Below are 27,856 nucleotides of genomic sequence, written 5' to 3' on the forward strand. Positions count from 1 at the left end.
GGAGAAGTTCCTGGGCTTCTCTCAGGGGATGAACAGACCTGGTGCCTGTCAATGTGTTGTCTGACTGAACAAGTATATGTTTCCCCTCTAGGGCAGGAGAGAAATGGCTCAGAGCTAGGTGGACAGCATGCAGCTCTACCACATTGATGTGCTGGAGCCTCTCCTGAAGGCTCCTGACACCCCTGATCATTATATGGTTCCACACTGCACCCCAACCAGAAAGTGAGGCATCTGTTAGAACGACCTCCCGGCAGGAGGGTAGCGAGGCCAGAGGAACACCATGTGTTAGGAGCTCATTTTCCCCCAGGGGCAAACATGTCGGACAGACTGAGCTGGAAAATGGACAGTCCTGTGTTAATGTAACGTGGGGTTGAGGTCCAGGCTGTTGAACCAAATTTGTAAGGGGCGCAAGGACAGGAGTCCCAGAGGCACGACTGCTGACACTGCCATCAGTTTCCCCATGAGCTGGGGGAGCAGGCCAACAGTCAGTCTGGCATTCCTGCGAACATGACAGACCAGAGTGAGAATGTCGCTCACCCTTCGCGGGGATGGGCGAGCAGTCATTGCCAGTGAGTCGAGTGCCATGCCAATAAATATCACCTGTTGGCATGGGGTCAAGGAGCTCTTTGCGAAGTTCATTGAGTCTTAGCTGTGATATGTGCTATTGTGCGAGTGTCATTAAGGATGCGAGTGTTATTAAGTGATTGCTGCCGGCTCTGTGCGCATACAAGCCAGTCGTATCGTGTGATACGGAAGAATCCGTATCACACGAGCCTGCAAGTGTGAGAGTGCTGCTGCCACGCACCTGGTGAAGGTGTGAGAATGAGAGCCCAAAGGGGAGGGCTCTGAACTGGTACACTTGTCCCTTAATGGCAGACCGTAGGAATTGCCTTTGGTGAACTGACACTGGCATGTGAAAATAGGCATCCTTCAGGTCCACATTGGTAAACCAGTCCCCCCCCCTCCAAATTGTGTGGAGAGCCTCCATTGTGCGGAACATGTGAAAACACAGCACTTTCACGTACTGATTTAAGTTCCTGAGGTCGAGGATAGGGTGAAAGCCACCATCCTTTTTTGGAACTACAAAATAAGTTGAATTGAACCCCATTAGGTGATGGTAACTGCGGACCCACTCCATGGTTCCTTTCTTCAGGAGCTCGAGAATCTCCTGCCTGATAATGAGAGACCTCTCTGGGTCTGTAACAACTGTGACTTTTACACCATTGAACTTGGGGGGACGACACTTGAACTGAATATTCTAGCCCCTGACCAACGTGGAAATCACCCATTGATCTGAGATCAATTCCTGCCACTGGCTGAGCTGTGTCTGGGAGAAATGACCGGTAGCCCCGTACTGAGCGTCAAAACTCAACTACTGCAGGCAGGTCCGTGATGATTTTGAAGGGCCAGCATAACGGCCTGTCAGTCACGGTGGCGGCCATTTCTGGGTGAACTATCCAATTCCAGGGAGCACATCCATTAGCTGGAAGGAAGCCACATGTGCGCTTAGGTTGGCGCTTGGGAGTGCGCTGTAATTCGGCAAATTGCTGCCGACACCTGTTAGCCTGAACAGCACGCTCCAGGGTTTGCTGGGCCACAGGGCTGAAAACCTGACCTGAGATAACAGGCAGAATGCATAGTGATCCCCGACAAGCCTCAGAGGACATTGAGCCAACCACACCTGCTGGGGCCAGGGTCAGAGTAGACTTCAGTCTGCCAATCTCCCATGACATGTTGGCAAAAGCCCGGAGCGAAGCATCACTCAGGCTCTGTGTGTCACTGTCAGCTCCATTATCCTGGAGAGGCTGGGAAAGTGCAAGGTGAGACAGAGATTTCCCCAGAAGACCAATTCGAGCTGCAGTGTTACAGCTCTTGGTAAGGAGGTCATCAATGACCCTACATTGAGGTCGCAGGTAACGGGCCTCTGGCCAGGCAGCATCAGCAGGTGCTACAATCAGGCTACTAACAACACTGTCCACTGGAGGTATGTGGTCTAAGCCATACTGCGGTACATCAGACATTGTGCACAGCGCCCTGCAATCCTGTGGCATATGGGTGAAGGATTTTGGGTCAGGCCAGCACCTCTGCAGCTCTTCAGTATATGGCAAGGAGGGTGGGACACTGAAAGCTGGCATCTGAGTGTCCCTAAAAAGGCACTAGAAGAGGCAGTCTCCATGGGAGGAGCATCCACACCAAGCCATGACAAGGCCACCTGAATGGCCCGTATAACAACGAACAGGCCAGACCCAGACGCCTGAGGAGCATCACCGTCTAAAGTGTGGAAAGACAGGGGGAACGCTTCCCTTGTCCTTGAGCTCCAATCTGACCCGGTGGGTTCCCACAAAGTAATGACTAAGGTGCCACAGCTGCAGAGGAGCGAAACCACTCGTAGCAGCATTAGCTTTCAAGCTTAGCGGTGCCAATTTTCAAGCGCAGCGCTGCCAATTTTGAAAGGGTCAATTTTCAAGTGCAATAGCATTAATTTTCAAGCGCAAGAACGTTAATTTCAAGAAAGCGCCAGTGTGCTACATGTTTGGAGCAAAATGACCAGGAGCGGAAAAAAAACACAACAGCATCCAACCTTGTAACAGTGTAGTTTCACAGCAGCAAAGCGAAGTGGGCACGTGGGTGCGAATGGTGCCGTGAAAAAAGAGCCAGCAGTGTGTAATAAACTCAGGCCGACGAATTAACATTCATACTGCAGCATCAAGACAGTGCTGTTTGTCCCACACACAGTAGTGGTAACAATTTAACGCGCTCTCGCAGGAAAATGAGAGCGACACGCCCCTACATAGTAGCGGAAAATAAATGAAGCCACAATTGCTCACTTGTAAAATAGAATTACTCACTGAGAGCTGAGGCCAATTCAGTCGAACGCCCACAGCAAGTGGGGTTACTCACCCACAGCAATAAGCAACAGCAGAGTAAAGAACTTGTGATCTTGTAGCCTTTGAAGGGCGCTTATGTGCAGCTCCAACCACGGACGGTTGTAAGGCTCTGATCAACAAGCAATCTGATAAGTTCGACCTTCTGCTTCTCATGCAGGAGATGGAAAAAGGACTGAATGCTGGGTTACGTGCGCTCATACTGTCGCTGAATTCACCCAGGTCACACCTACTGGGGGGACTTTGTTGGTATAAGACTCGACCTCTGTGCATGCGTGCATCGAATAATCCAGGTGCTAAAGCACCACCCTCTGGTGGTCATGAGGAATGACCGATATTATATAATATATAATATCCGTCATTTTGGGTGACTGGGCATGGATGTCAGGCCTCCGAAAATGCATATCGCCCTCCAAAAGCATGTTATTGTATTATTGTCTGATCATAGAGATGTCAAAAAGGTATAGTTTGAACTATCTGTGACTGACTGTTATGGACTTAAAACAGCTAATATGGTGACAGGTCAGTTTGAATTTGTACTGGGGTCCAACATTAAAGTTGCTGTAATTGTGGTCAAAGGTGATGCAAAATATTGGTTGAGATATAGCAGTCTTGTTTGAGGCCGGGTGCTAAAACGGTAAAATATGATGTAATTTCTCTACTTCCAGGGGAAAAAAAAACAGTATTTTCAATGAGTTTTTGGGCAAATTACATGCAAACAAAGTGAAAATACAAAGAAAAAGTGATGATGTAGTGGGAAAGTGGACGTGTTTATGACCCAGAGCACAAACGTGTTGAGGTGGTTTTGCAGGCGAGAGAGCGGAGCTACTCTGGTTAGCTTACCGACATGATGACTTCCACTCGCTTTGTCTTCCCTTCTCCACTGGGAACGAAAAAAAAACACTTTTCGTGATGGCTTTGGTGATTGTAGCTGAAAACAAAACAGTACACCATTTATCCATGTGACGTTATGCTGTGTATATATTTCACAACGCAAGTGGTCAAATCCTGTGATATCACGCAGGGTTCGAACGAGACTGCAGTGCCCTATAGGGTTTAAAAAAGGAATAATAGAGCAGGGTCACAAATGTGTTTTACGTATTAAGTCTGTCGGGTCGTTGGTGGTATTGCAGGTGTCAGTGTAGAGAGAGAGGCTGGATTTCAAAGATTTTTGTCTTTTCCTCATGCTTTCCTGTTTGTTGTTCACATAAAAAAAGAGATCAACATTCTGTTTCGGATTTCAAAGATTTTTGTCTTTTCCTCGTGCTTTCCTGTTTGTTGTTCACATAAAAAAAAGATCAACATTCTGTTTCCTGTATTACTGTAATATTTTTCTCTCTTGCAGCCCAACTTGTATCCCACTGTGGGCCTGCAGACTCCTGGTGAAGTGGTAGATGCAAACTTTGGCCAGCACCCTTTCGTGTTTGACATTGAGGACTACATGCGGGAGTGGAGGACAAAGATCCAGGCACAGATCGACCGTTTCCCCATTGGAGAGCGTGAGGGCGAGTGGCAGTCCATGATTCAGAAGTAAGATTGTTTTCGGTCCAGAATCATGAATTAGTAAGATGTGAAACATCTGCAGAATAAGAATAAGGTTTAGAAGAGAAAGGAATGTCATTTAAGTTCCTGCAAAGTCTCAAACATCTGCTTGAAATATGGAGTTTTCTGCTGTTGGTTGCTGAGTATTTGGAGGAGCAGAGTGGTAACTCTGACAGGACTATTGTCTCATTGTGCCGTGGAGATATACATCACCCTAAATTGATCTACTCAGCTGAATGCAGGTGAACATGAATCACTCAGCAGCAATTAAAGGGGCAGATCATGTCGCTTCTTGTGGCATCAACAGAAAGCAGCATAATTTTCATTGCTATGGAAGCTTTTGCTCTGTTTTCTGTAGAAACTGAATTGTCCAAATTATACCCTTTATAACAATGGTGTCCAAACTATTCCAGAAAGGGCCAAGAGTGTGCAGTTTAACATACTGATTAACATCCCTTTGAGAAGGTGGGATGAATTTATCAGTGAAATCACCTGCTGGAGTCAGTGGCTGCAAAGAAAACCTGCACCCTTTCTGGAATAGTTTGGACACCACTGCTTTATAGTATACCTTGCTGTTGAGAGGGTGAAGTCATTCATTCATTCACTCAATTTCTGCATTATCTGGATCACAGTGGTAGCAGACCAAGCAGCTCATCCGATGTTTCCTTCTCCTCTGCCAAGTCTTCTAACTCTTCTGGTGGAATCTTAAAGCTTTTCCAACCCATCTGGGGAAAAATAATCCCCAGGGAGACGACCAGGAGGCATCATCACCACATGCCCAAGCCACCTCAGTTGGCTCCTTTTGACGTAAACAAGTAGTGTCTCTACTCAGACAGTTCAATAAAATATCAAATATTGAGTGGCTATGTTTTAGAGCAGGGCTCAACATTACCATTTGTCCATTGGCCAGGCGGCAATTTTGCCCACTTTCGGGCCACTACGGGCCAGTATAATTTATAAAATGATGGTGTGCTCGGGCCACTACAAACATTCACAAAATTCTATTTATTTTATCACCCTAGTGATGGGATGATGATACCTCAAGGAGTGTATTGACACACTACACAAACTGTGTCGGCACTGTATTGACACTGTGTTGGTTGCTCAATAGTGACCCCTGCAGTAGTTATAAAATCATTACAGGTAAATAAAATGAAAATAAGATGGAAAAGCTAACGTGCTGCAAACGCAACATTAGCCTGTGAAATAGTTAATCGCCAGTCCTCTATTTAAAATATGATCTCATCATTGCATAATTTCATGTGCTCAGTTTGTGTCGAATTAAGGTGTTCATGAAAAGAGTTTAAAATTTGCTTAAAACCTTTTTTGTGTAAATACTAAACTGAGTTGGTTTGTTAAATATAGCAAATTTGTCTGTAATAAAGGTCAGAGTTAAAATTTGTAACTTATGTATGGAAATTTGTTAACTTAAGTGTTAAAGCATACAAAATAAAAGACTAAAAATAGATTCATTTATGCATTTTTATTGAGGAACAAAGGTTTCTGAAGTGTCTTTGCTCCAAGGCGATTTCTCCTCTTACACACCAGTTTCCCTGCCTTAGACAAAACTTTCACAGGGTACAGATGAAGATGGTGAGAAAAATTTCAGTGCGAGTTGATAAAGGTGTGGATATGTTTTCTGGTTATTCTTCCAGTATTGTAAAGGAGTACAAACATATCTAATTGGAAAAATAACAGTAAACAAAGATTTACCTTATTTGGCGTCAAAAGATCAAAATTATTCCAGACTGGGGAAACGTCTTTGAACGATCCATGAAGTCATTGGAACAAGGTGAGGGCAAGCAAAACTCCAGCATTAAAACTCCATCCAACAAATCCGCAACATGTCGATACAGTTTGTTTCCTTATAAACACAATTTGGCACAGCGCAGCCGAACGACACAGTTCCTGTATCAGTCACATGATTTTTTCTTAAAGCGATACACGCACCAAACCGGGGTTTCACTCTTGTGTGCTCGGCACAGTGTTGACGCACCAGTGTTGTTCATCCCTTCACTATATCACCCGCCCACCCCCCAGTGGCAAAGTAGAGTTTCTTCATGTCATCAAACTTCAGTGAGTCCGTCATGTTTGTTTTTGTCTTGTACCGAGCTCCCACAGAGTCTCGCGTGTGCTCTGCTGAGGAAAAAGGTTTCAGGTCAAAGAAATGTAAACTTTTTTCCCCCTCTTCCGCATCTCCACAATTCCTTATTAATATAGTGTGGGCCATAATTCATTGATGCTCCATTCCCAGTTGGTGGCGGTAATGCACCGTGTTGGTTTGTAAATGGCCAATAAATGTGAAAGAAGTGGAGTGTGCATTTGGCCTTTTCGGTTACTGATCTTCAGCAATCTTCGGGAGCATCTTTAAATTCTCTGCACGGGAAGCTGCAGGGAGTGAAGAAGACACAAACAACAGAACGCTTTGAATGAATGAAAATGTAATATGTTTAAATTACAACAGCCAGGAAAAATTTAAATGGTAAGTAAAATGTAGAATAACTTAAATTAGTAAGTGCATGAAAGGTCAGTTCCAACTTAAAAACAATTATTGAAAATTTGAAACAAAAATAACTGGTTAAATAGTAGCAATTTAACACTGTTAATGTTATTTTGCACAGGTGTTATTGACATGCTCAACAATGGAAAAACATGTAAATAACAAAACAAATAACAAAACGTTATGTACAAAGTACATTTAAGCATAAACAAGTTCAAAGAAAAACTGCAATGAAGTTGTAAACTGTCAGTTTTCTGCAGTCTTAGTGTTCATTCATTTCAGCCTTAGAATGCAGAAATTGCATCAATTAGTTCATGTAGTTCATGTTAGTGCAGCAGATAAATGAATATTTACTGAGGGATCCTTCAAATGGTGATGCAAGCACCAAATTTGGCACACATACTCCTTAGAATTACTCTTTTAAAAATGCAGAGTGGCCACATGAACTTTCAATAGGCAGCCAAGAAGGGGACAATTGAAGAATTACACAGGGGTCAAAATTAAAAAATGCTCCAATCACATTGAAAGGTATTCCATATTATTTGTCTGATCATAACGATTCTAAAAAGGTATAGTTTGGACTATCTGTGAATGAATGTTATGGAGTTATGAGGTAAAAACAGCAAAAACACTGAGGTCAGTTTCAGTTTGTACAGGGGGTCAAAAGTTAAAGCTGCTCCAATTTTGGTAAAAAGTGGTGCAAATTACTGGTTGAGCTAATAGGATTAATAAATGGAATAGTTTTGACTGTGTTGCGTGCTTGGTTTGCAAAGTGAAGGATAAACAATGTCGGCATCTATTGGATTCTATGACATGTGACATATGCTACCCTGTAACATGATAACTAAGCATGATACATGATGCAAACTATTGCTTTTTAAAACCATATTCACTCAACTAATAATTTGCATCACCTTTTACAAAGATTTGAGCAACTTTAACTTTTGACCCCTGTACAAATTGAAATTGACCTTTATCACCATTCTTGCTGTTTTTACCCCATAACTCCATAAAATTCATTCACAGATAGTCCAAACTATACCTTTTTGGAATCTTTATGATCAGACAAATAATATGGAATACCTTTCAATATGACTGGAGCATTTTTAAATTTTGACCCCTGTGTAATTCTTCAATTGACCCCTTCTTGGCCGCCTATTGAAAGCTCATGTGGCCACTCTGCATTTTTAAGAGTAATGTCGAAGGAGTATGTGTGCCAAATTTGGTGCTTGCATCACCATCTGAAGCATTTTTTTTCAGTTATCCGCTGCACTATGTTGCACACATAAACCTGGCCAGTAGAATTTTTGTGGGGCCAGTAACTTGTCAAATCTACTGGTCCTGTGAAGTTACTGTCTCTGTGGGCTGGTGGCAAAAAGTGGTCACTGTCGAGCCTTGTAGATGAGCTTCTTTTAGGTTTGTTGTGTAACTATTTAAGACCATATATGTAAAATTGTGTGAAGCTGAAATTATAGGCACTTGTGGAACTGTGATCCTCTTCACTGTAGATTTAATCCCATATGGTCTTGTTTCCTCAGGATGGTTGCTTCCTACCTGGTGCACCACAGTTACTGCGCCACAGCAGAAGCCTTCGCCAAATCTACTGACCAGGCCGTGCACGAGGAGCTGGCCTCCATCAAAAACAGACAGAGTGAGTGCATCTGTTGCCAAGTCTTGGATGGATTTGTTTAAAAGTGAATTGGTATTTTCAGAATGTTGATAAAACACTGTAGCGGACTAGCAGTGTTTCCACTAAGTGATGGAAGGTGACTACTGGGTCTGGTCTTCTCACAGTAACTGTAATTCCAGTAGTCATGGTGATGGAAAGGTAAGTCCGGCTAAATATGACCCTATTGTTGACGTTTATGTTTTCAGCATGTTTAGATGACTGGAAGGCTGCAGCATTGGACAAACAATTACCTTTGATAGCAAGGAGAAATGCCAACTGCTACTACTAGTAGTAGTAGGAGTATGACTACCAAGGTTTCAGGCAGCGAGCCCTCCTGCCATCATTTGGGTAGTCAATTTTCAAAAAAGACGGCCAAAAAAATAGTGGGCGGCTTGTTTAAAGCCGCTGACGTCACTGCATGGAGAGAGTGCCGAGCACAGAATAAAGCAGCACGTTACGAAAAGAAACAAAACTGTGGCGCTGTTTTTATTTCTCCCTGGACGGTTCTGAAGGTACGTCCTGTTCACACCATGTTTGCGTTGGTCACAGTTATACTAAAATTATGAGATGAAATAAATGATCAAAATACCCTAAAAAAAGGAGAATATATGAATGAATGTTATAAAAATCATATGGCTGCACGCGTGTGTGATTTAAAAAATAAATAAATAAATAAATAAAATAAAAAACCTGATGTGGAAAAACTACAGTGATGTTAAGAAGCAGAAATCGCATAAAGCAGCTGAGAACTCTGAACTTTAACAGACTATTGTTTTCCAAAGATATTTATTTTTGATGGCTTAATGTAGTTGTTTTATGTTCAAGCACAAAACGTGACTGAGGAGGAGAAAAAAAGAGGAAATGAACTCGAGTCAATAAAAATACAAGCTGCTGATTTTTGTCGTTTTTCAAAGTTATTAGGCTGCAGCTCTGCATTTCATTTATTTCAAAGTAAGTTACCTCTTATTTTCAAAAATCATGAGTCAAATCAGTCTGCATTGTTCAGTTTTTCCTGCATGTCTGTGTATTTTTTCCTCCTTTATAAGAGTTTGGCATTTGTGTTTCTTCTACAAAGCAACATTTGGAGACGGGGCGCTCATGCAACCTGTGCGACCTGAGAGCAGAGTCCGTTTGTTCCTTTATTTGTCTTTTTAGTCATGGTTTGCTTGTGTGTTCTTTTGTCTTTTCTGTTTTGAAGTTAATGTGGAAGTGCCTCTGACCATGAGGGGAGCTTACCTCGGACTTTTTGTTGTACTTTGGTCCTTTTTAGGACAATTTGTCCTGAGACTTTACGATGCGGTGGGGAGGCTGCTAACACAGTGTCCTACGGGCGTGAGTTTGTTCTCGCCCTTCAGCCGCTAGCAGCCGAACAACAAGATGACTTAGTCTGCTGCATACAGTATAGTGTCAAAAAAGCACTGAAGGAAGAGAGGGAGGAGGCGTTCAGCGCAGAATGAGGAAATACGGGCTCTGTGACAGACGCCGGCTCCCTCCGCTTCCATCCATCCTCCTCTTAAATGTACAGTCCATTCAGAATAAAATGGATGAATTACAGGCTCACGCCAGATGTAAACGCAACTTCAGAGACATGTCTTTTGGCTTTTACCGAGACGTGGCTGGGAGACGCGGATCTCAAGGGGGATCTTTACATCAGCGGCTTTGGGGAGCCTGTTCGTATGGATCGTTCACCTGTCATTACAGACAAATCATGCAGTGGTAGAGTGTGCTATTATATCAACAAAAACTAATACGGTGGTAGTTCGGGAAAGAATATGCACCCCCGACATGGAGCTGTTGTCTATTTCACTCCGCCCCTTTTACTAGCCGAGGGGTGGAGTGAAATAGGTCAGCTCTTTTTCACCCTTGTTTACATTCATTCACGTGCTAATGTGACGTCAGCCACCCAGCTGATAGAAGAGGTGACAAACAGACTAGATGCCCTTTCACCTGACGCTCCAAAATTTATTTTAGGTGATTTTAATCACTGCCAGGTTCATAAGATTTTAAAAACATATTAACAGTATGTTACATGTGCAGCTACTAAAAGGAATTCCACCATTGACTTATGCTACGGCTCAGTACCTGGCGCCTTCAGAGCGTTACCTCTGCCTTCCTTTGGAGCATCCTACCATAAGTGTTCTTCTCTTACCAACCTACAAGCCTATTTGTAAGCGTCGTGAGCAAACTGTTAAAACTGAAATGCTGGACAGAAAACAGCTTTGCCAGCTTACAGGCTTGTTTTTACTGTACTGACTGGAATGTTTTTATAGTTCATGTCCTGATATACATGATCTGGCATTTATGGTTTCATCATATATATCCTTTTCTGTGGACTAATACTCCCCAGAAGGTCATTACTGTATTCCCAAACAACAAACTTTGGGTTACTAAGGAATTAAAAAGGTTCTAAATAAAAAGAAACATATTTTTTATACAAGAAATAGCCAGGAAAAGAAAGAAATCACAAGGGAGGTAAGGTATGAGATAAGGAAAGCTAAACTAAAGTATAAGGATAAAGTGGAACAGAAGTACAGTAGTGGTGATCTACGGGCAGCTTGGAGGGGAATAAAATCCTTGTCCTCAGCCACTCAAAGGGACAGGGAATTTCTTAAAATTGAGGGAATCAAGGATTCTGATCTCCCTAATACGTTTGTTTTTTATTCTTGATTTGAAAAGCATGACTTTTCCAGAGACATCTCCCTGTTTAGAGAGTCTCTTAGTTCTGAGTCTGATGTCATTGTCGTCCTGTCGCTTTAACGTCATTAATAATGAAATGTTTTGAGAGAATTGTGAAAAATCTTATTCTGGAAACAGTGGATGGAGCCCTGGACACTCACACCCACAGAAGCAAAAAAAAAAAAAAATCTTTGAGTTGTGTCTTGGTAGCTTCCCTCACTTGTCTCCTTCCAGCATGGGCATTTAGTTTTTGAGAACTGCCTACCTGGCACAGATTTACCATAAAGTACAGGGAATAGCCAGAAATTTTGTTTGTATTTCTGAATGATTGATGTAAATAAAGTCTAAGAAATATTCAGTTAGTTGGAAATGTTCATGTTTTCATCCCCTGACATTTCTCAAGAAACTGGCTGTAAAATCTATTAATTAATTCTTACATTTAGAATAAACTGCCCTGTCCCAACCTTTTTCTTCTTGGAAAATGCTACAGGCCTTAAATGTAGGAATGGATATATATTAACTAAAAATGAAGCTGGACTCACAAAACATGAAATATGTTAATTTTATACAGTCTGCAGTTACAGAAATAGAAGTCAAAGTAAATGTCAGGATCATTACGTGTCCACCACCACCACCACATTTTTCATATCCCCCAAACGTTTGTGATTTGGGCTTGTAAAAAAGCACAACAAAAAGAACAATTAAATATATATACCGTAGTTGAACTGTATATAGAAAAACATAAACTGTGTCGCTGCCTTTATTCATTCATTTTAAAGATTAAATACGTTTTGTGGCTCAACAAGAATTTTATTTGTGGAAGACGGGACAAAAATGGCTCTTCTGACAGTAAAGGTTGCAGACCCCTGACCCAGACTGACTCCAAATATTTATTTATTTTTTTTATGGTCTGTGTGATATTTTGGAAGTGCGAAAATCCGCTCCATCTTTAAAACTGTGCATATACGCGGGGGTACTCGAGACACTATTTTCATGGAGGAGCCCCACCTGCGTGCAAGTTGGATATGTGCGATGCTGGTCGGCGCCTAAAATTTTGGACACCCTGAATTTTTTTTTTTTGGACACCCAAAAGTTCAATTACAAACGATGACGACTACTACTACAAAAAAGCTTTTTGGCCAAAGAAAAGTAAAAACTGAAGTCTGTTTACCTTTGAAACTGTGTAGATATTTTCAGTGATGTTTATTTCTTATTACACTTGTGAGACTCCTCCCACTGTCGTAACGCTCCTGCAGATATATTGACATCACAACTCTCTGTTGTGTTTCATTAAATTTGGAAGACTTGGACAAATAATTCTTAATCTGAACACTGGACGGGAAGTGGCACGCATGCAGCAGTAAGAACTGTAGCTGTTTATGTCTTAACAGAGATCCAGAAGTTGGTGTTGTCTGGTCGAATGGGTGAGGCCATCGAGACCACTCAGCAGCTCTACCCCAACCTTCTGGAGAGGAACCCTGACCTTCTCTTCATGCTCAAGTAAGACATTCTACTCTTCAATGTTTTTGTTTCTAGGGCTGTCACAAATGATTATTTTGTTAATCGACTAGTCATTGAATATTTTTGTGATTAGTCAACTAATTGTATCAAACGTAAATTGCGGGTTATCGCATCAACATGCAGCTTCATTTGTCTTTGAATGTTGCTGTCACTTATTATATCATTTAATATATTATTGATTTCACTATATGTTACTGGAGAGAGAGAGAGAGAGAGAGAGAGAGAGAGAGAGAGAGAGAGAGAGAGAGAGAGAGAGAGAGAGAGAGAGAGAGAGAGAGAGAGAGAGAGAGAGAGAGAGAGAGAGAGAGAGAGAGAGAGAGAGAGAGAGAGAGAGAGAGAGAGAGAGAGAGAGAGAGAGAGAGAGAGAGAGAGAGAGAGAGAGAGAGAGAGAGAGAGAGAGAGAGAGAGAGAGAGAGAGAGAGAGAGAGAGAGAGAGAGAGAGAGAGAGAGAGAGAGAGAGAGAGAGAGAGAGAGAGAGAGAGAGAGAGAGAGAGAGAGAGAGAGAGAGAGAGAGAGAGAGAGAGAGAGAGAGAGAGAGAGACTAATCGTGATCAGCCTGGTAGGTAGTTATCATGGTATTCTGGGTCGAACTGCTTGATCACCAGCTGTGGACAGGGGTATCATGTCAGTCACCAATAGGCTTGGGTATCGAGAACCCGTTCTTTTCGAGTATCATTAAGAAATGATTCGATCCACTGATATCAGTAGTTTTTTTGCTTAACGATTCCCTTATTGGTCCTTCAGAGCAGCTGTTGTTTTTGAGGGTGTTTGTTGGGAAAATGATCATTCCTCTATGTTGATTACAGACCCTGCAGCAGCTCTGTAATCAACCATTTCTGCAGCGTGACACCACTTTGAAGCCCTCTCAAACCCATTAAAAATATCGTGAGTCACTTTTGTGTGGATTAAAGTAACTAACTGGGACTCTTGTCTTATTGCAGTCATGAAACGCGAATCGTCCTCCATTCCGTTGCTCCAAACGCTGCTCGTCTCTCTGCTTCAACAGAGTCTGGTCGGAATTAATAACTTCAAAACAAATTAAATAAAATGACACCTCTTACAAACCTTGTAATATAGACAAGAAACTACAATCAACTAAAACGTTTTTTTCCTCCCAAAATGAGGCGACCTGCATTTTTTATGAATTACATCCTGACGTGCAGCACACCCGGCAGAGGTATGGAAAGACATTCATACCAATAATGTCTGAAAGGAAATGCGTTTGACAATAACTACATATTTTGTTTATTTCTATTTATGTTCAGAGATCAAGGATCCACCATGTAGAGTTTCTAAGCAAAGTGCGCAACGCATCTGCGCATGTGTGGGTCAAACGGGGGCAAAAATTCCAACTACCAAACTCAGACCGCTCCTGCTGAATTTTGTATACATTAGCATTAGTGGACTGTAAAAGTTAAGGCTTACAGGGATTGTTTCAAAGGCTTTAAGCCTTAAGCGATGCATACATTAATGACAGGTGCGCGTTGTGCTGTTTTCAAATGCTCGAACGGAATTTATAGGCTTGAAAGTTGGCTATTTTCTATTTATTTAAGGCATAACAGGTTAGGAAAACACACTGTGTACCCAGGAACAAAACAATAAAAATTTGTTACATAGTGTAAGCGGAATCGATAATGGTATCGATATCAATAAAATCTTATCGATACCCATCCTGAGTCACCAACATGTTGAAGATCGCTTCAGTCAGGATATTTGCTTGCCAAGGTGTGCATGTTGTTGGCTTGGTAACAAAGTCCTTAATTGAAGAGGAACATATTTTATACATAGTAACATTAGCGTAATGACGTTTTCTATTGAAACATGCCATCGCTGCTATTACGTTACAGCAAACACATAACGTGTGCTAAGGCTAATGAAATCGTTATAGTTAATACTAATGTTTGCAGCTATCACTATAAGTAAGTAGCTCACTATAGACATTAATGTTAACAGCTAACTAGCCAATTAGCTTACCAAGACGACTGTCCCTCTTCGTCAGCATCTGAATCAGCCACAACATGCGTCCTTCTCAGATGCTCCGGCATCACCGTTGTCCTGCCCTGGAAGGCAAGTTCTGCCTTTCAGATTTTGCATTGCATGTTTTTCTCTTTAACATGGTTAAAATTCTCCCAAAATTTTGAACTCCATTGCCAGCAAACCATGATATTGTTTGGGCATAACCTTTCCGGTGACATCAAGGCTGACCCCAATTGCCGCTACTGTGCATGTGTGTCGAGGACAGAAAGGCAGCGGAAGGTACAGCGGCGGTTTTGAGAGAGAAACAAGGCTTAAAAAAATAAACGATGACGTTGATTATTAAAATTAGTCGCAGACGACTTTGAAAGTTGACGTAGTCATGACTAGTCGACTAATTGTGACAGCTCTAGTTGTTACTGACATATAATGTTGTATCACGTTTCAGTTTGAATGGATGATAGTGAAAACAAGGAGGTGGTGGTGAATACCAAATACGTTTTAGTGCTCATTTCAACAAATGAATCCCTTGTTCATCTTCTCTATTGTTACTGACTACATAAAAGTAAATGGCTGATAGTTTTTGTACTTGCCATCCAGTGGCGGCTCCTGAAAAATTTTCAGGAGGGGCAATTTTTCAGATAATGATTACGGCAACTCATTCACTAAATACATGAAGCAAGAGAATCGTATAAATGGGGCAGCGTAGTCTCATTTGAACCCCTCTGTGATATTGTGGCATTTGACCACTTCTGGGGACATTCTTCTAGTGCGAAACACAAACACAGCATCACTTCACACGCAAAGATGGTGTACTATTTTGTTTTTGCCTATGATCACAGAAGCAATCACAAAAAGTGCATTTTTTTTTTGTTTTGTTTTTTTTTTTTTTTTTTTTTTTTTTGTTTCCCAGTGGAGACGAGAAGACGAGGCAAATGGGAGAGGTTGTGTCTGTAAGTTTTAGCCGATACCTCTGCACAGAGTAGCTGCATTCTCTCGCCTGCACAACCACCTCTATATTTGAGCTCCGGGTCATAAATAAACCATGACATGTCCACTTTCCACTGCATCTTCACTTTTTCTTTACATTTTCACTTTGTTTGCTGTGTACTGTAATTTCTGGACTATAAGCTTCTACTTTTTTCACACGCTTTGAATACTGCGGCTTGTACAATGATGTGGCTAATTTATGGACTTTTACAAGCTTTTTCATAAGTCGACATATGTGAGTTGATGCTGTTAATTGATTTCCTGAAAGCTCATCATGCGTTGTAAATTCACACACAGTGTAAATATAAGGTCTCACCTGTTTGTTTTAGTGATGAAAAGTCCCTCTCCGGGACTTTACACCACAGTTGCTCCGTCAGATCAATGAGCGGAGTGGAGCCTTCGTCCCCCACCCTTCAAAACCGGTTCTTTGTCTTGGCACAACAAGTCCAAAAAGTCAACAGCATCTCATTAACGTCTCATTTACCACAGACTCCATCCGATCCAGGCAGCATGCGATGAAAGTTAGAAAAAGTTAAAATTACTCAGTTCTGTCTGGAGCAGAGACACCATCTGCGCGCACTGGATGAAGTGCAAAAAAAAAAAAGCATTTACGGTACGCATTTAATTAAAAGTTAAAAAAATCTTTCTAACATCTTTCTGTGTAAATATCTCATATTACAACGTGGAGACCTGTGGCTTATAGACAAATGCAGCTTATTTATGTACAATTTCTTTTTTCTTTTTAAAATTGGTGGGTACGGTTAATATTCAGGTGTGCTCTATAGTCTGGAAATTACAGTAAATTGCCCAAAAACGCAGAAAAAGTGCCTTGTTTCTGATGGGGACAGACAATTGCTGTCCCTGGAAGTAGAATTATGCTCCTTCATTTAACCCTTTTAGCGCCCACTCTCAAACGAGGCTACGATACCCAATTGTGGGACTTTGGAGATGTTATATAAAGGTGACTTTGCACAACATGACCCCTTTAATAATCATCTTACTGACTCTAAGAACATTTTATTGTTAAAACTGTCCATTAAACATCACAATCTGGATGAAAAACATCATGAATCAAACTTTTTTTGGAAAAAAAAAAAAAAATTTTTTTAACTCTTTTAAGCCTGCTGGAGCTGAGTGGCAAAGGCATGTACAGCCCCAATTCCATTGAAGTTGGGACATTGTGTAAAATGTAAATGAATACAATGATTTGCAAATCCTCTTCAACCTATATTCAATTGAATACACCATAAAGAGAAGATATTTAATGTTCAAACTGATAAACTTTATTGTTTTTGTGTAAATATTTGTTCATTTTGAAATGGATGCCTGCAACACGTTTCAAAAATGCTGGGACAGTGGTATGTTTACCACTGTTACATCACCTTTCCTTCTAACAGCACTCAATAAGCATTTGGGAACTGAGGACACTAATTGTTGAAGCTTTGTAGGTGGAATTCTTTCCCATTCTTGCTTGATGTACGACTTCAGTTGTTCAACAGTCCGGGGTCTCCGTTGTCGTATTTTGTGCCTCATAAAGCGCCAGACATTTTCAATGGGCGACAGGTCTGGACTGCAGGCAGGCCAGTCTAGTACCCACACTGTTTTACTACAAAGCAGCAGTGTTGTAACACGTGCAGAATGTGGCTTGGCATTGTCTTGCTGAAATAAGCAGGGACGTCCCTGAAAAAGACGTTGCTTGGATGGCAGCATGTGTTCAAAACCTGGATGTACCTTTGAGCATTGATGGTGCCATCACAGATGTGTAAGTTGTCCATGTCATGGGCACTAACACACCCCCATACCGTCACAGATGCTAGCTTTTGAACTTTGCACTGGTAAGAATCTGTATGGTCTCTTTCCTCTTTTGTCCGGAGGACACGACGGCCATGATTTCCAAAAACAATTTGAAATGTGGACTCATCAGACCACACCACACTTTCCCACTTTGCATCTGTCCATTTCAAATGAGCTCAGGCCCAGAGAAGGTGGCGGCGTTTCTGAATGTTGTTGATATTTGACTTTCACTTTGCATGGTAGAGTTTTAACTTGCACTTGTAGATGTAGCGACGACCTGTGTTAACTGACAATGGTTTTCTGAAGTGTTACTGAGTCCACGCGGTAAGATCCTTGGGCATTCAGTGTTGGTTTTCGGCCTTGCCGCTTACATGTAGAAAGTTCTCCAGATTCTCTGAATCTTCGGATTATATTATGGGCTGTAGATGATGGAATCCCTAAATTCCTTGCAATTGAACGTGGAGAAACATTGTTCTTAAACTGTTGGACTATTTTTTCACACAGTTGTTTGCAAAGTGGTGATCCTCACCCCATCTTCCCCATCTTTGCTTGTGAACGGCTGAGCCTATCGGGGATGCTCCTTTTATACCCAATCATGACACTCACCTTTTTCCAATTAGGTGTTCTGTGAGCATTCATCAACTTTCCCAGTCTTTTGTTGCCCCATCCCAACTTTTTTGAAATGTGTTGCAGGCATCCATTTCAAAATAAGCAAATATTTGCACAAAACAAAAACATTTATCAGTTTGAAGATTAAATATCTTGTCTTTGTGGTGTATTCAATTGAATATAGGTTGAATAGGATTTGCAAATCATTGTATTCTGTTTTTATTTACATTTTACACAACGTCCCGACTTCATTGGAATTGGGGTTGTACAATACACCCTGGACAGAGATCAGTACTGATCTCTGCAATGTTTTGGAAGGGATCAGAGCACCACCATGAAGATGTTGGAAAGAATGGGTGATCTCATCTATGTCTATGGAGAGGAATGGTTTGGAGTGCGCAAAGGCATACAAGCTACTCGGCTAGTTCCCGTTATGTTTAAAAGGCAGACAAAAATCGCCTAGTCAGGGAGGGGAAGCAGCTGAAGAAGCAATGGAGGAAGGTCACAGAGGAGGAGAAGGAGGGGACAGACCTGCTTCAGGAAGAAATTTAGAGCAGGCTTACGACACTGAGGAGGGTAGAAGGAAGGAGCAAACAACTTCACACTTCTACAAAGATCCCTTCAAGTTTTTGAAGCCTCTATTCACAATGGAGAATAGTGGAAGCCTATCATGTCAAAGGCCGAGCTGGAAGAACACGTGAAAGAATCCTGCAGAGATGGTCAACACCAGGAAGAAGTCATGCTCCCACCTGACATGCCACCAGTCAGTCCCCCAGAGCACGAATTAGATATCAGTCCAACCAGGTGGAGTGAAGTGGGCAAAACCATGCATAGAGCAAGGGCCACATCATCTCCACGTACCAATGGGAGTTCCATACAGGCTCTACAGAAGTGCACCAGATGTCCTGCGATTCCTCTGGAAGCTGATGAGAGTTGTGTGGCAAAAGGAGAGACTAATGTCCTGGCGGAGGCAGGTGGCACAACCAGGTGTTAAGGTGACTTGAAGCAGTGCTGGAAAGTCAGCGGACAAGTGTGAATGCCCTTCACGCTTGTGCCCTTCATGAATGGTGTTGATTTCCATCCCGTTGGCAATCAACACCATTTGTCTGGGAGGGTGAGGACCAAGCTAGCATCACCAATATAAGACCAGACACTAGAAAGCTCGGCAGTGAACAGGACTGGAAGTTGTATGAAACAAACATATTTCATGTTTTGTGAGGTTGGATTTTTTTGTTTTTTAATATACATCCATGTAAGGCCTGCAGCATTTTCCAAGAAAAAAAAAGGCAGTTTATTCTAAATGTAAGAATTAATCATTTTTACAGCCAGTTTTCTTGAGAAATGCCACAGGATTGACACATGAACATGTCCTACTCGCTGAATATTTCTTTGACTTCATTTACATCAATCATTCAGAAATACAACCCCTGGCAAAAATTATGGAATCACCGGCCTCGGAGGATGTTCATTCAGTTGTTTAATTTTGTAGAAAAAAGCAGATCACAGACATGACACAAAACTAAAGTAATTTCAAATGGCAACTTTCTGGCTTTAAGAAACACTATAAGAAATCAGGAAAAAAAAATTGTGGCAGTCAGTAATGGTTACTTTATTTAGACCAAGCAGAGGGGAAAAAAATATGGAATCACTCAATTCTGAGGAAAAAATTGTGGAATCATGAAAAACAAAAGAACGCTCCAACACATCACAAGTATTTTGTTGCACCACCTCTGGCTTTTATAACAGCTTGCAGTCTCTGAGGCATGGACTTAATGAGTGACAAACAGTACTCTTCATCAATCTGGCTCCAACTTTCTCTGATTGCTGTTGCCAGATCAGCTTTGCAGGTTGGAGCCTTGTCATGGACCATTTTCTTCAACTTCCACCAAAGATTTTCAATTGGATTAAGATCCGGACTGTTTGCAGGCCATGACATTGACCCTATGTGCCTTTTTGCAAGGAGTGTTTTCACAGTTTTTGCTCTATGGCAAGATGCATTATCATCTTGAAAAATGATTTCATCATCCCCAAACATCCTTTCAATTGATGGGATAAGAAAAATGTCCAAAGTATCAACATAAACGTGTGCATTTATTGATGATGTAATGACATCTCCCCAGTGCCTTTACCTGACATGCAGCCCCATATCATCAATGACTGTGGAAATTTACATGTTCTCTTCAGGCAGTCATCTTTATAAATCTCATTGGAACGGCACCAAACAAAAGTTCCAGCATCATCACCTTGCCCAATGCAGATTCAAGATTCATCACTGAATATGACTTTCATCCAGTCATCCACAGTCCACGATTGCTTTTCCTTAGCCCATTGTAACCTTGTTTTTTTCTGTTTAGGTGTTAATGATGGCTTTCGTTTAGCTTTTCTGTATGTAAATCCCATTTCCTTTAGGCGGATTCTTACAGTTCGGTCACAGACGTTGACTCCAGTTTCCTCCCATTTGTTCCTCATTTGTTTTGTTGTGCATTTTCGATTTTTGAGACATATTGCTTTAAGTTTTCTGTCTTGATGCTTTGATGTCTTCCTTGGTCTACCAGTATGTTTGCCTTTAACAACCTTCCCATGTTGTTTGTATTTGGTCCAGAGTTTAGACACAGCTGACTGTGAACAACCAACATCTTTTGCAACATTGCGTGATGATTTACCCTCTTTTAAGAGTTTGATAATCCTCTCCTTTGTTTCAATTGACATCTCGTGTTGGAGCCATGATTCATGTCAGTCCACTTGGTGCAGCAGCTCTCCAAGGTGTGATCACTCCTTTTTAGATACAGACTAACGAGCAGATCTGATTTGATGCAGGTGTTAGTTTTGGGGATGAAAATTTACAGGGTGATTCCATAATTTATTCCGCAGAATTGAGTGAGTCCATATTTTTTTTCCTCTGCTTGGTCTAAAAATGTAACCGTTACTGACTGCCACAATTTTTTTCCCCTGATTTCTTATAGTGTTTCTTAAAGCCAGAAAGTTGCCATTTGAAATGACTTTAGTTTTGTGTCATGTCTGTGATCTGCTTTTTTTCTACAAAATTAAACTGAATGAACATCCTCCGAGGCCAGTGATTCCATAATTTTTGCCAGGGGTTGTACAAACAGTGTGTTTAGGCATGGGCCGGTATGACAACTGTGGGCAAAAATGCTGCAGTTTCACGGTATTATGTATAGCTTTAAAATGTGCTTTAACAACATTATGGCTATTTGCATATGAAGCGTGCGTGATCCAGGTGCACTAATTGACGCGATGTCTACCGCTGCGAGCACAAAACCACTGATAACTTTAGAGAAAATACCAAAATAATAGTCACTCTTTTAGACATGTAGCATCTGCCCCGTGGAAAACGTCACTTACTTGCTTAGGGAGAAACGTGGCTGGAATAACGTCCGGAGCTCCGGATGCTCAATACTTGGCCCAGCTTCACCAACAAAGTGCTTGGAATAAATGTATTTGTCCTTCTTGACATGTTTGTGGGAGAAATTTGGTCAACCACAAGCACGACTTGAGTCCACCGCTTGTACTTCTCAGTGGTTTCAAAGCTGAGATAAAGTTTACTCCTTCCATATAATCCTTTGCGGGTATCTTGAATCACTCCGCGTCCGACACAGGCCACAGCTACGGTGCTTTGTTGCCACCTTTTTTGGCTTGAAGGGCTATTCTGCAGAAAATAAAAGGAAAAAGACGACTTGGTCCTTTTAGACAGAGGGAAAAGTTCATGCATTCTTCGCCTCCTTAAGCCATGATGCAGAGCTAGCTAACGTTAGCTGTCTGTTTGTAAACAGAGACAGACGTGCACGTCAGGGCGAAGGGCGGTAGCTGCCGCCTCCACTCTGCCTGGCAAGAATTCTCATAACCCGCTCATACCGTAGGGACGATGTAACGGAAAATTTCAGTGGTTTTGATACCGTGGCTTTTTCATACCATGGTATACTGTGAAACCGGTTATTGGCCCATGTCTAAGTGTGGTACTTTATGGTAAATCTGTGTCAGGTAGGTAGTTCTCAAAAACTAAATGTACATGCTGGAAGGAGTTGAGTGAGGGAAGCCACCAAGACACAACTCTGGAAGATTTTTTTGGCTTCTGTGGGTATGAGTGGAGAAACTGGGAATATTGTAACATTTTTATTACCTCCGCCAAGGAGGTTATGTTTTCAGTCAGGTTCGTTTGTTTGTCTGTCAGCAGGATAACTCAAAACGTTTTGAACGGATTTTGATGAAATTTTGTGGAGTAGTTGGAAATGACAAGAGGAACAAGTGATTAAATTTTAGTGGTGATCCGGATCCCGATGCTAACGCGTTAGCATGTCTATGGCATTTTCAATGCTAAAAGTTAGCATTAAGCAGTTACAGCTGTCATCACGTTCGGGTGCATTTGTTTTCAAATTGTAATATTTCTCAAATTTATTTTTGTTTATATATTAATAATCTAATGATTATTATATACAATTTTAGAGAAAGAGACAAAAAGAAATAGATCACAGTGCCAAGGAGGGAATCTCTTTAGGGTCAGTGACCCTATGGCCTTGTTTAGAGAAGTGTTTCATAAATGTTAAAAAATTCATATATTTGCAGTTTAGTTGAATAATAAATTGAATTTTGTTTCTTATTTGTTTTTGTCTATAAGCACATGCAATATCAATATCAGTGCTCAGATGACAGTAGCTTCTGGGAAAGGTGCAAGTTGCAATAAACTGTGATGCCAAGCGTTAAGGATACATGCTATCCAGTCACAGCAGATGAAACTTTTTTTTACTACTGAGCAAACATCATTGTTAGACTTTTTTAGGTTCAGTGATTCCACGGCGTGTAGATGTTATGGCGTCAGTGACCCCATGGCCTTGGCGGAGGTTTGCACTCTCTGAGTGCTTCTAATTTTTTATTTTAAACTTCATTTTACATATAGTCCCAACTTTTTCTGATTTGTGGTTTTCTGTTGCATTTCTGAAATTACTGAACTGCTATGAAGAAAAGAGTTAACATTTTATTGTTTTAAATAAAAACTTTGTAGAACACACGCAAGCACCAACTCTAAAAAGAAAGAGGAAAAAAAATACATGTACATGTGCAGGAAACGCAGAACAATGGAGACTTATTTGACTCTCATGTTTTTTAAAATAATAATAAAATAAGCGGTAACTTACTTTGAAGCAACAGCAATCAGAGATTTCTGATGTCCACCAATCCGGATCCAGATCACCTCCAAAATTCAGTGGAATCCTCCATGCCCTAATACCTATCTGTGGTGCAGATTTGGTGAGAATCTGTGAAGTAGTTTTGACATAATCCTGCAAAGCCTATATAAAGTGAAATCTTGATCCAGAATTCAGATCTGGATCACCTCCAAAATGTGATAGTCTTCCATGCCCTAATATCTATCTGTGGTGCAAATTTTGTGAGAATCTGTGAAGCAGTTTTGAAGTAATCCTTCAAAGCCTGTATAGAGTGAATCTTAATCCAGATTCAGATCCAGATCACCTCCAGAATTTAATGGAGTCTTCCATGACCTAACATTAATATGTATCTGTGGTGAAACCTTGGTGAGAATCCATGAAGTAGTTTTAACGTAATTCTTCAAAGCCTATATAAAGTGAAACTTGAACCAGGATCTGGATCCAGATAACCTCCAAAATGTAATGGATTCTTCTATGGCCTAATATCTGTCTGGTGCAAATTTCGTCAAAATCTGTTCAGTAGTTTTGACATAATTCTGCTGACAGAGAGACAGCCAAATGAAAAGTCAGTGGAACACTCACCAGTCTTGTTGAAACATCTTTTTGCTGTTTTACTTTCAGTTTTCACAACTAATCTGTTGCTTTGTACATATCACAGTAAGAAACAGCTATACTGCCTTAACAAAATCTCTGAAACACATTGTTTGTTTGAGTTGGATATACAAAGTGAAATGCCTGAAAGTTTAACAGTTAATTTTACCCGAACTTTACATTTATTATTTAAGTTTATTTCATTTAAATAAATTAGCATTTTATAACTTATATTTTTGGAATATCCTTAATTTGTTTGATCAGGTTCATTCTGAATATTTGGAAAGAACTACTTATACTGATCATTTTTACTTTGATTTACCAAGATCTTCAAGTATGTTTAAACAATTTAAAAATTTTTTTTTGTTTAAACAGCTTTTTAATATACTCAGTATTTATAAGTGTAAAAATGTTTCACCAGACACAGTTAAGTTTTAGAGTGGATTGATTTGTGCTTTGCAGCCACCATGCCAGGTGCAAACTCTTCAAATTCAGTGGCTGAGAGAAGGATGGAGAAATCAGACTACACAAAGGCCAGTTTTTACGCGCATTGTGATGTGCACAGAAGCGCATATTTGAAAGCGCTTTGGAGCATGTTCAGTGTTTACTCAGCATACAATGTCATCCACCAACCACTGATGCTGTAATTAGTTTAGCAGGATTTTGCAACCACAAACTGTATCTACTAACAAAATACATTTTGCAGTTATTGGCCTTAGAATTGGACATTTTGTCCTACCAATTTGAACAAAATCCCCACTGGAGCAAGAGGAGTTCTGCAGCTTCGTATCAGGGCTCATGTAAATCAGCTGCTGAGCTGAAGCGTGCAGGACTGGGAGCTTCTAACAGCAACCTGAAAATACAGTGAACAAGACTTTACCACATTATATAGCAAATACAAATCAACACACAAATTGTAGCTGCTGCCAATAATGAATGATAATCCCTGTACCCCAAATGCATTTTGTACAACTGCTCATCACAAAATTGATAATGAATGGGTCTATTCACTTGCAACTTCAAGGTCACGACCTAAACACACCTCACAGTGGTGAGCGGCTCTTCATATTGTGGGATACAAATCAAGATTTCATATCATAATGTAGGAGCGCACATGTCTCAATGGGTGCATTTGTAATACTTCAGCTGTGTAAAACAAATCAACAAATGTTCTCATAATAAATATCTTCATATGTATGATATAGTTGTATGTAAAAGTTTGGGCACCCCAAATGATTTCCTTGATTTTCCTTTATAAATCATTGGTTGTTTGGAACAGCAATTTCAGTTCAATACGTATATCTTATAGCAGACAAACACAGTGATATTTGAGAAGTGAAATGAAGTTTATAGGATTTACAGAAAGTGTGCAATAATTCTTTAAACAAAATTGGGCAGGTGCATAAATGTGGGCACCCCAACAGAAAAAAAGACATCAATATTTAGTAGATCCTCCTTTTGCAGAAATAACAGCCTCTAAACGCTTGCTATAGCTTCCAATGAGAGTCTGGATTCTGGCTGAAGGTATTTTGGACCATTCTTCTTTACAAAACATCTTAGGTTTGTTGGTTTTTGAGCATGGACAGCCCGCTTAAAATCACACCACAGATTTTCAATAATATTCAGGTCTGGGGACTGAGATGGCCATTCCACAACATTGTACTTGTTCCTCTGCATGAATGCCTTAGTATTTTTTGAGCAGTGTTTAGGGTCGTTGTCTTGTTGAAAGATCCAGCCCCGGCACAACTTCAACTTTGTCACTGATTCATGAACATTGTTCTCAAGAATCTGCTGATATTGACTGGACTCCCTGCTTTTACAAGGTTCCCAGTACCTGCAATGGCCACACAGCATGATGGAACCACCTCCAAATTTTATTGTCGGTAGCAAGTGTTTTTCTTGGAATGCAGTGTTCTTTTTCAACCATGCATACAGCCCCTTGTTATGTCCAAATAACTCAATTTTAGTTTCATCGGTCCACAGTACCTTATTCCAAAATGATGCTGGCTTGTCCAAATGTGCTTTAGCATACCTCAAGCAACTCTATTTGTGGCGTGTATGCAGAAAAGGCTTCCTCTGCCTTTTAGCATCTCCTTGTGCAAAGTGCGCTGTATAATTGAACGTTGCCACTATCTGCAGCAAGATCATGGTGTGGGTCTTTGGAGTAGGTCTGTGGGTTGACTAGGACTGTTCTCACCATCCTTTGCTTCAGCTTATCTGAGATTTTTCTTGGCCTGCCACTTCGGGCCTTAACTTGTACTGTGCCTCCGGTCTTTCATTTCCTCACTATGTACCTCACAGTGGAAACTGACAGCTGAACTCTCTGAGAAAGCTTTTTGTATCCTTCCCCTAAACCATGATGTTGAACAGTCTTTGTTTTCAGGTCATTTCAGAGTTGTTTAGAGGCACCCATGTTGCCACTCATAAGAAGAGATGCAAAGTGGGGAAACATTTGCAAATAACCACCTTAAATACCCTTTCTCATGATTGGATTCACCTGTGTAAGGAGGTCAAGGGTCAATGGGTCCATTTTTATTTTTTCATAGTTATTTGATGAAGTAAATATCACTGCTGTTGGTAAAAGAGCTTTGTTTATTTACTGTAAAAATGTTTTTACAGTTTATAAAGTAGTAATTAATGGTTATAGTGTTGCATACTGCATGACAGTCATATTTTCTTTTTTGCCTTTTTGTAATGAATAATTGAACCATTTTATTACATGAAAAATTCCAAGAGAATGTCAGACTGTATTTTCATAAAATGTACAATGTCTCTCTGAATCAGCTGATTATTCACGGTGCAATATTTGCTGTTCATTTCATTCAGATAATCTATTTTTTAACTCTGTTTTCCATCTGTTTGTCTTCAGGGTTAGACAGTTCATTGAGATGGTGAACGGGACGGACAGCGAGGTGAGGTGCTTGGGGGGTCGCAGTCCAAAGTCTCAGGACAGCTACCCCGGCTCCCCCCGGGCTTTCAGCAGCCCAAGTCACAAAACCAGCAGCAGTCAGTCGTACCTGACAGGTACGACCCATGTGACCTCACTGTCTCCACATCCTCGGTGTAAAATGGCTTTACGGCAAACATCGTCCAAACAAAATTTGGTAGATTCAGTTTTTTTTTTTCTGCTCATATTTTACTTTGTTTAGTGAAGTAAAATTTTTTTTTTCTTATTTTGCACAATTATGGGCCATGAACTTAGTTAATATTTAGTTTATGTAAAGCACCTAATATTAGGGTTGCAAGTGATTATGTTTAGAATGGTTAGATTAATAAGAAAACAAGTAAGTGTTTAGCAGCTTGTCCTTTGTAAGACGCAAACGAGCTCTTTTCAAGATGCATGTATCTTCAAAAACCACACGTTGAGAGAGAGAGAGAGAGAGAATGAAGAAGTGTCTGGTTTGGCTACATTCATACAGATTCCTTTCTGCACGGTTGTGTGGATTTGTGAAGGTGTTAGAGATTTAGAAAATTAGAGCAGTGAAACAGTCTGAAAGTACCTGTTAACTTTGGATTCAGTACAGACAATGCATCCAGAAAATATTCACTTTTTCCACATTGTGTTATGTTACAGCCTTATTCCAAAATCATGACATCATGACAATTTGAAAAAAGTTTTTTTGTTTTTTTTATTAAAAAATAAAAAAACTGAGAAATTACATGTACATAAGTATTCAGTCTTTGCCATGAAACTCAGAATTGAACTCAGATGCATCCTGTTTCCACTAATCATCTTTGAGATGTTTCTGCAGCTCAATTGGAGTCCACCTAGGGTAAATTCAGATGATTGGACATGATTTGGAAAGACACACACCTGTCTACATACAACCGCAATTCCAGTGAAGTTGGGATGTTGTGTAAAGTGTAAATACAAACAGAATACAATGATTTCAAATCCTCTTCAACCTATATTCAATTGAATACA

At 40.7% G+C, this 27,856-nt stretch overlaps 1 protein-coding gene across 1 annotated transcript in view; it reads left to right on the forward strand.

Moving 5' to 3' along the window:
• ranbp9 (RAN binding protein 9) overlaps positions 1 to 27,856 on the forward strand; it is a 130,456-nt gene that overhangs the window by 73,470 nt on the left and 29,130 nt on the right. Inside the window, 4 exon segments of the mRNA XM_034182714.1 lie at positions 4,231 to 4,415; positions 8,466 to 8,578; positions 12,664 to 12,772; positions 26,801 to 26,955. Coding sequence (XP_034038605.1) covers positions 4,231 to 4,415; positions 8,466 to 8,578; positions 12,664 to 12,772; positions 26,801 to 26,955 — 562 coding nt within the window.

This window comes from Thalassophryne amazonica, chromosome 12, assembly GCF_902500255.1.
Source record: "Thalassophryne amazonica chromosome 12, fThaAma1.1, whole genome shotgun sequence".
Lineage (NCBI taxonomy): Eukaryota > Metazoa > Chordata > Actinopteri > Batrachoidiformes > Batrachoididae > Thalassophryne > Thalassophryne amazonica.